The following is a 14,670-nucleotide window of genomic DNA, read 5'->3' on the forward strand; positions in this document are numbered from 1 at the left end:
ACCCCACCTGGAAATCTGTGTTACCCCACTGGAAAATCTGCATTATCCCACCAGGAAATCTGTGTTTTACCCCACCTGGAAATCTACATTATCCCACTGGGAAATCTATGTTTTATCCCATTGGGAAATCTCTGTTTTACCCCACTGGGAAATCTGTGTTTTTTCCCACTGGGAATTCTGTGTTATTTTACTGGGAAATCTGTGTTTTCCCACTGGGAAATCTATGTTACCCCACTGGGAAATCTGTGGGTTTTTCCCACTGGGAATTCTGTGTTTTACTCCACTGGGAAATCTATGTTATCCCATTGGGAAACCCATGTTTACTCTGCTTGGAAACACATGTCCACCCTGTTGGGAAACCTGTGTTCTTCACATGTCCATCACTCTTGGAAACCAGTGTCCCTCCCTCTTGGAAATCCATGTGCACTCCACTTGGAAATGTGTCCATCCCACCTGGAACCAATCCTGTGTCCATCCCACATGGAAACCTGTGTTTGCTCCCCTCAGAAACACTCTGTGATCCATGGAAAAGCTGTGTTCCCTCCCTTGGAAACCCACGTGTCCTGCACCTGGAACCTGGTGTCCATCCCCCTGGAAAACCCCTGGTCTCCCACTGAAAAAACTGTGTTCTCCCTCTGGAAAAACTCTGTTCTCCCTCTGAAAAACTCATGTTTTGCCACTGGAAAACCCATGTTCTCCCACTGGAAAACCCATGTTCTTCCGCTGGAAAAACTGTGTTCTCACTCTGAAAGACTCATGTTCTTCCACTGGAAAAACTGTTCTCCAGTGGATTTCCAGAACACTGGAAAACCCCTGTTCTCCCACTGGAAAAACTGTGCTCTCCCACTAGAAAATCCCTGTTTTCCCTCTGAAAAACCTGTGTTCCACACATCCCTCCTGGAGCCCTGTGTCCACCCTGTTGGGCACCAATGTCCTCCCTGCTTTGCAGTGCTGGTGATGGAAGTTCCACCTGGGCTTTGCCAGGAGTTTCTATCAGGAATCCTCCCCAAATAAGACTAAAAAAGAGCAAAATGATGGAGGAAATCTTTCCTCATTTCCCCAAGTGTTTTTAACTCTTCCTGTTTTCCAAGCAATGGCAGAGGGAGGAATGAAGGGATATTGGAGTTTTAATGCCAGGAGAGCATTCCCATGGCCTAAATGGGCTGAGACTCCACCCAAAACCAGGGAATTGTGTGAATTTTTAGCAGGAGCTTAAGGCCTGTGTGTGTTTGTCAGAGCTTGGACTGACTGGAATTACTCCAGGAGCTTTTGAGCTTTCCCTCCAAACAGCTTTTCCTTCCTCCCTTCCCTCTTTTACTTTCCATAAGGAAAGCACAATGATTAAACAAATGATTAAACCTGAATGGATTTCTGGGGATATTTGTGAGGCTATTTCTGAGGATATTTCTGTGCATATTTATAGGGATATTTATGTGAATATTTCCCCCTGACATGCAGCTTGTGGCTGTTCGCCTCTGCCAGTTGGGAATGGGGGTTAATTCAGTGGGAAATATTCCCTGATTCCTCTCTTTTTTCCTCACAGGTGTTTACAAAATATGGGAAATGCTACATGTTTAACTCAGGAGAGGAGGGGCGGCCTCTCCTCACCACGGTGAAGGGGGGGACAGGGAACGGCCTGGAAATCATGCTGGACATCCAGCAGGACGAGTATCTGCCCATCTGGGGAGAAACAGGTAAGAGCTTCCTCTTCCTCGGGTGATTTCCTTGGAAAAACCATCCCATCCCATCCCATCCCATCCCATCCCATCCCATCCCATGGATCCCATTCCATTCCATCCCATCCCAACATGTTTGTTCCACCCCATATCATCTGCTCTGTCCCATGCCATCTGCCTCATCTTGTCCCTGCCCACCCTGTCCCATCCTGTCCAGTCTGTCCCACCCACTCCTGTCCAGTCCTATTTGTCCCATCTTGTCCCATCTGCATTGTCACATTGTGTCATTCATGTCCCACCCCATCAACCTCTCCTGTCCATCTCACCCTGTCCTATTCCATCCCTCCATCCTGTCCTGTGCCATCCCATCCCATCCCATTGATCCCATCCCACCCCATCCCATCCTATCCCATCCCATCCCATGAATCCCATCTCATTGATCCCATCCCATCCTTCCCATCTCATGCCTAAACCAGCTCTGGGAGCAGGATCCTGCTCAGTCCAGGATGTGTCACTTTTCTCCCTGGGGTTTGTGGTGGCCCCTTGGGAGCAGCATTTTGGGGAGTGCTGGGTTTGGGTGTCCCAGCCCCAAGGTTTGGGATGCCAGGCAGGAATGGCACTGCCTGTCCTGGGCAAGGGTGGCATTTGTGGGTGACAGGAGTGTGGGGACACCTTCAGAGGCTCCAGCACATCCCTCTCCCCTGGAAAGGCATTTTTGGGAGGCCATGTTCAAGGTGGACTCTCTGGGTTTTCCTTCTCCTCGGAATTTGGGAATATTTGCTGCTCTGAGTTTTGTTTGCTGGGTTGGTGCTTTGTGGGTGGAGCAGGGACTGGGTTCCTTGGCTTTGGAGCATTTGGGGTGGATGGAATCTGTGTAGGAATGAACCTGGGCAGGGCTGGAACGCAGAGGAGGTGGAACCCTCTGGTCCTGGAGCAGGAGGTGCTGACCAGGAGAGCTGGGCTGTGGGATGTCCCCGGGGCCTGTGGGTGGGGATGCAGCTCCTGGAGTGGATGTGGAGCTGTGGGGAACACTGGTGCCTTCAACAGATCATGGATCATGGATCCTTTCATGGATACTGGATCCTTTAATGGATACTGGATCCTTCAATGGATCATGGATCCTTCAATGCTGCTGCAGAAACAATGGGCAGGAGCATGGGGGACAGGATGGGGACAGTGCCACCAGGGCCACCCGGGCACAGCAGTGCCCAGCAGCGGTGGCTGCAGCTTTCCTGAACCCATGGTGGCATTTGAAACCAATCATCCCAAAAAGCTGCAGGAGAACTTGCCAGGAGCTGTGTTTGTGTGGCAGAGCCCTGTGGGGACACTTCTCCAGGACGAGCTGTGGCAATTTTGGGAATCAGGGAAGGGAAAGGAGGAAATCCCTGCGCTGCAGGTTGGTGTCACCGTAGCTCTGTCACCCCTGCAGCCCCTCTCACAGCCCTGCTGGAGCAGAGAAGGGATTTGGCTTCCTTGGCTCCCAATTCCCTTTTCCCTGTGGGGTGTTTGACTCTCCCAAACACGAAGCTGTGAGCACATCAGCCATGCCAGGCTTTCAGAGGAGCTTTGCTCCCAGATTTCAGCTCCTGCCCCAGATCAGCTGGGCTGGCCCAGGTGAGAGGGACAACACAGGGATTTGGGATAATCTTTCCTCACTGGGGGATTGGTTTGAGCTCTTGTCCTTCTAAAGGTAAAACAGGCTCAACATGGGGGTGGGAGCACAAGGAGCAATCTCCACCTCAGGGCTTCATCTCACACAGGGAGAGATCCCCCAAGGGAGACAGAGCTGCCCTGAGGGACCTGTGGGGACAGGGACCACACCAGGGATGGCTTGGGGACATCCCAGAGCTGGTGAACACCTGGGGCTTTGTGTTCAACCCAGCTGGGGTCTCATATCATGGAATCCCAGGATGGTTTGGGCTGGAAGGGACCTTAAAAATTATCCAGCGCCACCCCTGCCATGGCAGGGACACCTCCCACTGTCCCAGGCTGCTCCAACCCTGTCCAGCCTGGCCTTGGGCACTGCCAGGGATCCAGGGGCAGCCCCAGCTGCTCTGGGCACCCTGTGCCAGGGCCTGCCCACCCTCCCAGGGAACAATTTCCAATTCCCAAGATCCCATCCAGCACTACCCTCTGGCAGTGGAAGCCATTCCCTGGGTCCTGTCCCTCCATCCCTTGTCCCCAGTCCCTCTCCAGTTCTCCTGGAGCCCCTTCAGGCCCTGCAAGGGGCTCTGAGCTCTCCCTGGAGCTTCTCCAGGTGAACATTCCCATATTTCCCAGCCTTTTCTCACAGTGCAGGACCCCTGGGAGTTTCTCCAAGGAGACCCAGCCCTGGTGTCCCATCATTCCCACTTTGGTGCCTTTTTGGTGCTGTCCTTTGGAGAACCTCTAGGATGTTCTGGGAATGTGCTGGGCTCTTCCATCCCTGTGATTCTGGGCAAGGTGGATCAGTCTAAAGGAGATAAATCAGCCTCACATTGCACAGGAGGCAAAAAAAAAAAGGAATAATAAATAAGTGAAGATAAAAATTGGGAGGGAAAAAGCTGAAGAAGGGAGGAGGTCCCTCACACCCGTTGGCATCAGCTCCATCCAGAGGGGACTGGGGATGGCAGCTGCTGCTCTGCTCCCTCCTTCAGACAGCTCCTGAGCCCTGGCTGTGCCACAGGCACTGGAAACCTGTCCTGGCTGGGGGCCTTGAGCCTGAGGGAGAAAAAACAGCCCCAAGTGTTCATTTTGGTCAAAAATCCTGGGGCTTGTGGTGTCTTCGGGGTTCAGAGCTGACTTTGTGGAGGATCCTGTGAAGTTCAACACCCCCTGGTGCCCTCCTGCCCCATCACTGCTCATGCCACCAGGCTGAGCTGAAACTTAGACTCAGCCCAAGATCAGAGGCTCAAGGAGGGAGTCTGGTGCCTGGAGCTTGTTTAGAGTTGGATTCTCATGTCCCAGGATCTAAGCTGGTATTGGAGTCTCCTGTCCCTGGACCTGGGTTGTGCTGGATTCTGCTGTCCCTGGGTTGATGTTTGATTCTCACATCCCTGGACCTGGGTTGATTCTGGATTCTCCTGTCCCTGGGTTATGTTGGATTCTCCTGGACCTGGGTTGATTCTGGATTCTCCTGTCCCTGGGTTATGTTGGATTCTCCTGGACCTGGGTTGATTCTGGATTCTCCTGTCCCTGGGTTATGTTGGATTCTCCTGGACCTGGGTTGATTCTGGATTCTCCTGTCCCTGGGTTGTGTTGGATTCTGCTGTCCCTGGGCTGATTTTGGATTCTCATATCCCTGGACCTGGGTTGATTTTGGATTCTCCTGTCCCGGGGTAGATTTTGGTTTGTGTTGGATTCTCTTGTCCCTGGGTTGTGTTGGATTCTCTTGTCCCTGGGTTGTGTTGGATTCTGCTGTCCCTGGGCTGATTTTGGATTCTCGTATCCCTGGGCCTGGGTTGTGTTGGATTCTGCTATCACTGGGTTGATTTTGTATTCTCCTGGACCCGCCTTGATTTTGGATTCTTCTGTCCCTGGGTTGATTTTGGATTCTCCTGGACCTTAATTTCAAATTTATAACAATTCAGAGGGTTTTCCCTTCCCACTGAGCTCCTGTCTCCATTGTCACTGGGAGGGTGGCACAGGGTTGATTCTGGATTCTCCTGTCCCTGGGCTGATTTTGGATTCTCATATCCCTGGACCTAGGTTGTGTTGGATTCTGCTGTCACTAGGTAGATTTTGGATTCTCCTGTCCCTGCGTTGATTTTGGAATCTCCTATTCCTGGGTACATTTTAGATTCTCCTGTCCCTGGGCTGATTTTGGATTCTCCTGTCTCTGGACCTGGGCTGACATTCTGGGTTCGGATTGCGCTGGGAGTTATTGAGGTCTCTTTAAACCCGGAATTTTACAGGATTCAAGGGAAAACTCCATGAACAGGGCTCTGATTTGCTGAGGGGATGAAGGAGAAGCTCCTGGGCTCATTCCCAGGAGCCTTGGCCATGTTCTCAGATAGAGCTGCTTGCCCTCAGAGCTGAGAACTCTGATCTTTGTAGAACTTGGATCTTGGCCTTTCCTTGGGAGCCTTCTCCTCTCCCATCCAGCCTGTCCTGGATGCTCTGGGGCTCCCTGGACACCCTCAGAATCCCAATGGGAGCTCTGGTGGGTGAGAGTGGCTGTTGCTATGGCAACACCTCAGCTCTGCTGGTGAGGGAGGGAGTTGATTATTTCCAAATATTTGCATAATAATTTCAATGTGCTTGGAATTCAGTCCCCTCGGTGCTGCCTCTGGGCTGGGCTCTGCAAGGGAAGGAGCTCCAAGGGAATTCCAGCCCTGGAGGGGGACACGGAGTGGGAAATGGATTTCTAGAAGGTTCTCAAGGCCTGACAGAAGGCCCACACAGTGTGCATCAGTATGCAAGCTTTGAAATAAAAGATGCTAACTTTAAAATACCATAAAATAAGACAAATGTTACTAAGAGAAAAATAAAACTAAAAACAAGTTTCAAAAAATAGCCTTACAAATAAGGCTAAATACTTTAAAGAAACAGAACTATGAAAGAGACATAAGACCCACGAAAAGTAATTTTAGATTATTAAAACATCTACAAAATAATATAACAAAAAACAAACCAAAAAATACATATAGTATATAATATTGTACTATAGTATAGTACATATAGTATACAATACAATAGATACTATATATATTATATATACTATAATGTAGTATACTATACTTATTATAGTGTATTTGTATTTTATTATATTACGTTATATTATAATATATTATAGTATGTTGTAGTATATTATACATATAGTATATTATAATTAAGAAATAATCAACTTCTAATTAGAATAGCGTCAATTATAACATCTATATTATCTCACCCTTCTCATGAGACTAAAAATAGAATAAAATTTTTTAAAACACCTCTCAGTTACCCCGTCTCTAAATCAAAATAAAAATATTATCTAGCACTCCCTGGTGTTCAGGGACAAAGGGATGTGGGCAGAGGGAGACCCATGGGATGGAAGGAGTTGGGTTTTCCCTTCCCCTGAGCTCTCTGTCAGTGGGAGGGTGGCACAGGGAATTGTGGATCCCTGGACCCCTGGCTGTGCCCAAGGCCAGGCTGTATTATTGTCACAATTTCAATGAAGGGAATGGGACTGCTTTTGGGCTAGGAAGGATTTATTGCTCAGATAAACATCAGTCTCAGAGGCTGTGAGTGTCTGGTTTGAACAGACAGGTGTCTGCTAAGGAAGGCAGGAGCCTCCCCTGAAATGGAAAATGCAAACCTCCTCCCTCCGAATTGTTATAAATTCGAAATTAAGGGGGGTTCTCAGGCATAGATATGGGAGCAGGAATAACAGTTCTTTATTAGGGAAGAAAATAAAAAAAAAAAAAATTGGAGATCTGTATCACACCCAAGATAGCTCAGCCACCTCAGATGGCATCAAATCAGCAGGATGGCTTCTGTGGCAGTGTTGGAAACAGAAAAGTTTTAATAAAAGGCAAAATAACAAAGCTCTTTACAGAGAAAAACCGAACCAGGTGCAAGAGGTTCTTGCTCCTGGTAAAACACCTCACAAAAGCCATTAGTTCCTTTGTTCTCTTCTTTTTCTAGTGAATTGCTCAGGTGGGACCTTTTGGCCTCTGTCCAATTGGGTAACTTATGTTTGAGGTGAAGTCCCCCAGGTCCTGTGAGGTGTCTTTTCACCTAATTGAGGAGAGAAACTTCTGGGCTTTTCTCTTTTTTTAGGAGACAAAAGATAATTTGGTCACTCCGTCAACAGGGGACACATTCCTACAGTGCAGTGAATCAAACCAACACTGACAGAGTCAGAACCCACCCTGACCCCCTGTGGGTCAGGGTGCTGGCAGCAGTCCCATTGGAATTGTGGCTGCAGCCCTCCTGCAGTGTCAGGGGTGGTTCTGCTGGAGCAGGGATCCTGGAGAAGGGTGCAGTCTCTGCCTCTGAAGCTCCAGTGGAGAAAAAGGCAGCTGCTGTTCCTCTAGAAATCCAGTGGAAGTGCTGTTCTGGTGTCCCAAAGCTCAGATTGTATCCAGGTAGGAATGCTTGGCTCCTCCCCTGGGCGGAGCATCTCCCCATGGGATGATGGAATTTTATCAGTGGCCGTGGACAGAAGCGATCTCCTGGAGGGAGGATCAGGTATCCTGGCTAACTCAGTAATCTTAGCTAATTCAGGGAATTCTGGCTAATTCAGGAATCCTGGATAATTCTGGGAATTCTGGCTAATTTAGGGATCCTGGCTAATTCAGGGAATCTTGGCTAATTCAGGAATTCTGCCTAATTCAGGGAACCCTGGCTAATTCAGGCAATTATGGATAACTCAGGGAATTCTGGCTAATTCAAGGAATCCTGGCTAATGCAGGAATCTTGGCTAATTAATTCAGGAATCCTGGCTAATTCAAGGAATTCTGGCTAATTCAGGCATCCTGGCTAACTCAGGGAATTCTGGCTAATTCAGGAATTCTAGTTAACTCAGGGAATTCTGGTTAACTCAGGGAATTCTGGCTAATTCAGCGATTCTGGCTAATTCAGGGAGTCCTGGCTTTCCTCAGGAAAAGGGCCAGGACATTTTAGACGGCCCCAAGCAGCCCCTAAAGGCCCCCCTGCCTTGGGTGGGCTGATCCAAGAGCAGATTTTCCTATTCCATAAAAACCAACAGCTTCTCCTGGCCTGATCCCCTCTGGGTCATTCCTGCCCCAGGCCCCTTTTATTCCCATTTTCAGGAGGGTGAGCAACACTGAGCCCCTGCGTTTGGGGGATTTTCCCAGTTTTTGCTGCCTGGGAATGCCCAGGCTCTCCAGGAAGCAGGATGGTCCCTGTGCAGCCCCAGCTGGGATGGCTTTTCCCAGCTGATTTTTAACCAAAACGACTTCTCTGGGAATTCCAGCCCTCCTCACTCTCCCAACCAGGAATTCCTAATTCCCAATATCCCATCCAGCCCTGCCTGGGAGCCATTCCCTGTGTCCTGTCCCTCCATCCCTTGTCCCCAGTCCCTCTCCAGCTCTTCTGGAGCCCCTTTAGGCCCTGGAAGTTTCTCTGGAATTTCTCCTCTCTGGAATTGTCCCAGAATTTTGTTCAACCAAAGGCTGTGAGCACAAATCAAACGAAGGAAAATCCTTCCAGGGCTGTGGATACTTCAAAAGCCTCCTTCAAAAAAGAAAGAAAAAAGGAGAAAAAAGCCCCAAATTCAAGGGAATGTTCATTGAGGGCAAACCTGAAGGAATCCAAACCTTCTGGCTTTGGGAATCTGGGAGAGCTGAGATAAGGCCCTGAAAATCACGGGATGAAGCATTAAAATGAAATCTGCATTTCCAGCTCTCCTTGGAGCTTTGTTGTTCTCAAATGCCCACAGCTGAAATAGAAGCCCTCAAAATAGCAGGAAAATGTGGGAAAACATGGGAAAATGTGGGACAACCTGGGAAAAATGTGGGGAAACGTGAGAAAATATGGGAAAACATGGGAAAATGTGGGGAAACATGGGAAAACATGGGGAAATGTGGGAAAAACATGGGGAAATATGGGAAAATGGGGGAAAACATTGGGAAGACATGGGAAAATATGGGAAAATATGAGGAAACATAGGAAAATGTGGGAAAACATTGGAAAATATGGGAGAACATGGGAAAATGTGGGAAAACATGGGGAAATATGGGAAAACATGGGAAAACATGGGGAAAACTTAGGAAAATATGGGAAAATGTGAGAAAACCTGGGAAAATATGGGGAAAACCATGGAATTTGGGGTGGTGCCACCAAGGTGACAAAGTGTGGGGCTGTTCCCTGCCCCAGGAGCTCTAAAGGTGTTTGCAGACTTTGGATTTTTATTCCTGCTTTTTCCAAGCACGGGGAGCGAGGTCTGAGAGCCTCGGGTGAGGTTTGGGGGTGCTCTGGTTTCCCTTGGGAACCATCCAGGCCATTCCCTGATCCCAATCCTTCCCCGGGGGGCTCAATTTCCTTCTTGGAGGGGCTTGGAGCATTTTAATCAATCCCAGGGAACCCCCAGGAGATCTCAGGGCTGGAAAAAGCTTTGGAGATAAAAGTCTCTTCCAAAGGCTCATTAAATTTAATTGGATTAATCCCTTCAGCTCAGGGATAATCTTTTGCTCCCATTTTGTCCAGTTGGTGCTTGAGACCTCCCAGGTGCCTCCCGAGGGCAATTCCTGAATTCCTGGTGCTTAGGAGGGTGTGGGATATAGGTTTCCACTCCTGGGAAGGGTTTTCCCTCCTGGGAATGTTTTTTCCACTATTGGGAATGGGTTTTTCATTCCTGGGAATGTGAGAATGGGTTTTCCCTGCTGGGAATAGGTTTGCCACTCCTGGGAATGGGTTTCCCTTCCTGGGAATGGTTTTCCCTGCTGGAAATGGGTTTTCCGATCCTGGGAATGGTTTTCCCTCCTGGGAATGGGTTTTCCTTTTTGGGAATGGATTTTCCACTCCTGGGAGGGGTTTTCCTTTTAGGGAATGGGTTTTCCCTGGTGGGAATAGTTTTCTCTGCTGGGAATGAGTTTGTCACTCCTGGAATGGGTTTTCCTACCTGGGAATGAGTTTTCCCTGCTGGGAACAGGTTTTCTACTTCTGGGAAGGGGTTTTCCCTCCTGGGAATGGGTTTTCCTTCCTAGGAATGGGTTTTCCACTCCTGGGAAGGGTTTTCCCTGCTGGGAATGGGTCTTCCCTGCTGGAAATGGATTTTCACTCCTGGGAGGGGTTTTCCTTTTAGGGAATGGGTTTTCCCTGCTAGAAATGGGTTTTCCCTATTGGGAATCGGTTTTCCCTGCTGGAGAGGCTCTGGAGGAGTTTTCCTTGTGCTGAGCAGCAGCAGGACCTGGCAGTGCTCTCTTACACCAGCATTGCTTGGGGCACCTCTGGAGGAGCAGAATAATCTGATCGGGAATATAAAATAATCCGTTCTGGAGGAGCAGAGAATCTGCTCTGAAAAGGGAAAAAAAACCTGCTCTGAAAGGACAAAAACTCTGCTCTGGAATATTGAATAATCACCTCAGGAGGAGCCAAGAATCTGCTCTGGAGGAAAAAATAATTTGCCCTGGAGGAGCAAAGAATCTGCTTTGGAATATTAAACAATCTGCTCTGGAGGAATAAATAAACAGCTTGGAAAGAGCAAAGAATCTGCTCTGAAGGACAAACACACTGCTCTGGAAGGATAAAGCATCTGCTCTGAAGGAGTAAATCATTTTCTCTGAAGCACTAAATAATCTGCTCTGGGATGCTAAATAAGCTGTGCTGGGGGAGCAAAGAATTTGCTGTGAAGGGCCAAAAAGATCTGGTCTGGAAGAAAAAATAATCTGGTCTGAAATATTAAATAATCTGATCTGGAGGTGTAAATAATTTGCTTCGAAGGAGTAAAAAATCAGCAGTAAATAAACAGCTCCAAAGGAATAAAGGATCTGCTCTGGAGGAACAAATAATTTGGTCTGGAATATGAAATTATCTGCTCTGAAGGAATAAATAGTCTGCTCTGGAATATTAAATTATCATCTGTGAAAGAATAAATAATCTGTTCTGGAATATGAAATAATTTTCTCTGAAGGGACAAATAATCTGCTCTGGAATATTCAATAATCTGCTCTGAAGGAATAGATAGTCTGCTCTGGAATATGAAATTATCTTATCTGAAGGAATAAATAATCGGCTCTGGAATATTAAATAAGCTGCTCTGAAGGAACAAATAATCTACTCTGGAATATTAAATTGTCCTCTCTGAAGGAACAAGTATCTGCTCTGGAATATTCCATAATCTGCTCTGAAGGAACAAATAACCTGCTCTGGAATATGAAATAATTTTCTCTGAAGGAATAAATAATCTGCTCTGGAGGGACAAACCAGCAGCTCTGGAATATGAAATTCTGTGCTCTGAGGGAAGACCTGAGCTGCCCCAGGGCTCCTGCTGGGCTCCCTGAGGAGGCAGAGCTGGGCAGGGCTCGATTGATTTTGGGGGGAGAAAATGGGTCTGTGGGGGTGGGGGGACCCAGCTGGGGACAGAGAGGGACAAGGCAGGGGCAGGGATGGATCTGGTGTGGGAAAGGCACCAAACCCAGGGGTTCAGCCTCTTCCTGCTGCTGTCCCACCATGGAGGGAGGGAATCAGCTCATCCTCCCTTTGGGGACAGCTGGGGACAGCCCCTCAGAGGGGCCAGGGGTGGCCCTGGGGCCTCCCCAGGGCTGTGGGCACAGCTGACCTGGCACCCTGGGGACAGTGACAGGAGCCACAGGCGGCCTGTGCTGACCTGGGCCCCTCCCTGTGCCACCCCCCAGGCCACACTGCCCAACCTCCCTCCTGTCCTGGCTGGGACAGGCTGGGGACAGTCCTGGGATAGGCTGGGGACAGCCCTGAGATGGGACAGGGCTGGGGACAGCCCTGAGCTGGGACAGAGCTGGGGACAGTCCTGGGACAGGCTGGGGACAGGCCTGGGATAGGCTGGGGACAGCTCTGAGATGGGACAGGGCTGGGGACAGCCCTGAGATGGGACAGAGCTGGGGACAGTCCTGGGCTGGGACAGGGATGGGCACAGGCCTGGGCTGGTATGTGGACAGTCCTGAGCTGGGACAGAGCTGGGGACAGTCCTGGGACAGGCTGGGGACAGGCCTGAGATGGGACAGAGCTGAGGACAGTCCTGGGAGGGGATGTGGACAGTCCTGGACTGGGACAAGCTGGGGACAGTCGTGGGCTGGGACAGGCTGGGGACAGTGCTGGAGTGGGAGCAGTAGGAAGGGAAGGGCTTTGTGGGTGGAAAAGTCTCTGTTCTGTCCCTGCAAGCTCAGGGTGAGGGAAGGAAAACGGGGGTGTCTGGAGGGGAGATGGGGGAGAGGGATTTGATGTTAACCATCCCAAAATGGGCCAGGCGGGGGGGCAGAATTCCTGTCTTTGTGAGGAAAGATGGTTTGGAATGCAGGGTTATGGAGTTGGTCAGGCTGGGAAAGTCTCTGAGATGAGTCCAGCATCCCCCAGCACTGCCAAGGCCACCAGTGGCTCCTGTCCCCAAGTGCCACATCCACCTGGATTTAAATCCCTGCAAGGTCAGGGACTGGAATTTCCCCAATATCCAACCCCAGCCTCCCCTGGCTGTTTCCTCTTGCATGGAATCCATGCCTGGAGAAGGGCTCTGAGCCAGCTCTGCCCTCCCTGGGGCTCTGCTCACCTCTGACCCACCAGGGCACCTTCAGCTCTCTTGGAATTGTCCCTTCCAGGGAAGGATCCCATCTTCCCTGTTCTGCCCACATCCAACATCTCCCCAAACCCAGTCTGGAGCCAGCCCCAGCCTGGTCCCAGTGGGGATCCCCCAGTTTGCTCCTCCAGCCCCCAGAGTGTTCCCCTGAAGGCTTCCCTGTCGGAGCGTCGGGGGTGGGACAGTGGGGACGGACGGAGACGAGAGATCTCTGCAGCCAGGTCAGGAACTTGGGGTTTATTGCAAAGGGCCTGGGTGCAGGGCCCTGCTGGGAGCTGCCAGGCACAGCTCAGAGCAGGCTGAGAGAAGAGAGGGGGAGAGAGGATGAGAGGGGGAGAGAGTAAACAGGGTAAGAGCTAAGAGAGCGAGGTTCCCGTTCCAATACAATAAATCTTCTGTGCTGAATATTCTAATTCTCACTAACCAATCTGGTACAAGATACAAATCCTATAGCATTTCCATACAGCCTGTAAGAATCATTACATTACCATGCTGTGTTACATTTCAAACCCTAAAAACTCCTCTTTGGGCCCCTTCTGCCAAGCTGTAGGGTCTGCTCTGACCCTTGGGCCTGTCTGCAAGCAGAGGGTGTTGTTCCATCAAAAGGGGATCACCTTCAGCTGGCCACACCATTGTTTTCCAGTTGTTCAGTAATTGAGGGATCTCAAAGCTTGCTTTCATTTCAATCTCGCTGATAGTTTCTATATTCTCAAAATCTTTTGCCAGACACTCATATTTATAAGGCTTTCCTGTTTCATCTTCCCCAACACTTCCCCCATAATTTTTCCAACCTTTTCCTCCAAGTCCTGCCGACTCCCTGGAATTCCAGGCTGGAGCAGCTCACAGTGCACATCCCAAGGGATGTCAGAGCTGATTCTGAGGGGAAAATCTCCAAGCCCCTCTTTATTTGCACCCTCAGCTGGGGCTGGCTGCCTGGAGTGTCCCCAGATGGAGGGGTTGGGGTTGGTATCCTGGGATAACCTGTTCCAGTCTGCATCCTTTGTTTTCCCCACTGTTTTTCCTGCCAGTGGAAATGTTCTGCTCCCGTCTGGTGTTTGCCTGGGAATATTTATAGAGAGGATCCGGAGCTTTCCCCTCGCCAGACACAACCCAAGCTGTGCTGGACTCCTCCCAAATCCCTCCTTTCCCGCTCCTCTTCCCATCCCAGCCCCTCTGGGGTGCTCCTTTCCCTGTCCCCATCCATCCCCCACCCCCTGTGACCGGAGCTGGGGTGGCATTTCCACTGCCAGGGCTGCTGGAGCCCCTCCCATGGGGTGAGGGCACCTGGGAGGGTGGATTTGGGAGAGGAATGGGGTGAAATCCAGACTGGAGCCACTCCACCCTCCAATACTCCTTAAAAAGGGATTTTCCATCTCAATAAGGGATGGGGTGGATCCTGGTGCCCACTGGGCTTGATGGTCAGCTCTGAGGTGGCCACAAAATGAGGAATTCCCTTGTTTGTCTCTCTTGGAAAATCCATCTGGATTCAGCTCTGCCCCATTCTTATCTATGGATTTCACCTCCGGCTGTTTTCTCCCCATTCATTGAAAACCTTCCAGTGCCAGCCCCACCATTTCCTACCCCAATTCCCATCAGCCTGGCACTGATGGATATTTTGGTTTATTTTCCCTCTCTCCAGCCCAGTTCCAGCAGCCTGAGCTGCCTGGAGGTTTCCCAGGTTGGTTGGGAAATCCTGACCCCCCTGCTGCCCCAGAGCTGGGAATGCCCTGTGGGTGCCACCAAAACTCACTGCAAATTTTTCATATTTCTGTTTATTTATCCATAAAATCCTCCAGGGTG

The 14,670-nt window shown here is 49.9% G+C and overlaps 1 protein-coding gene across 1 annotated transcript in view; it reads left to right on the top strand.

Moving 5' to 3' along the window:
* The first annotated feature begins 1,540 nt into the window (after positions 1 to 1,540).
* Positions 1,541 to 14,670, top strand: part of LOC102043709 (acid-sensing ion channel 2) — a 42,792-nt gene continuing 29,662 nt past the window's right edge. The window contains exon 1 of the mRNA XM_031063737.1: positions 1,541 to 1,694. Within this exon, the coding sequence (XP_030919597.1) occupies positions 1,571 to 1,694 (124 nt within the window). The 5' untranslated portion in view covers positions 1,541 to 1,570. The remainder of the gene's footprint in view (positions 1,695 to 14,670) is intronic.

The sequence above is a fragment of the Geospiza fortis genome, unplaced genomic scaffold, assembly GCF_000277835.1.
Source record: "Geospiza fortis unplaced genomic scaffold, GeoFor_1.0 scaffold218, whole genome shotgun sequence".
In the NCBI taxonomy this organism is placed as follows: Eukaryota; Metazoa; Chordata; class Aves; order Passeriformes; family Thraupidae; genus Geospiza; species Geospiza fortis.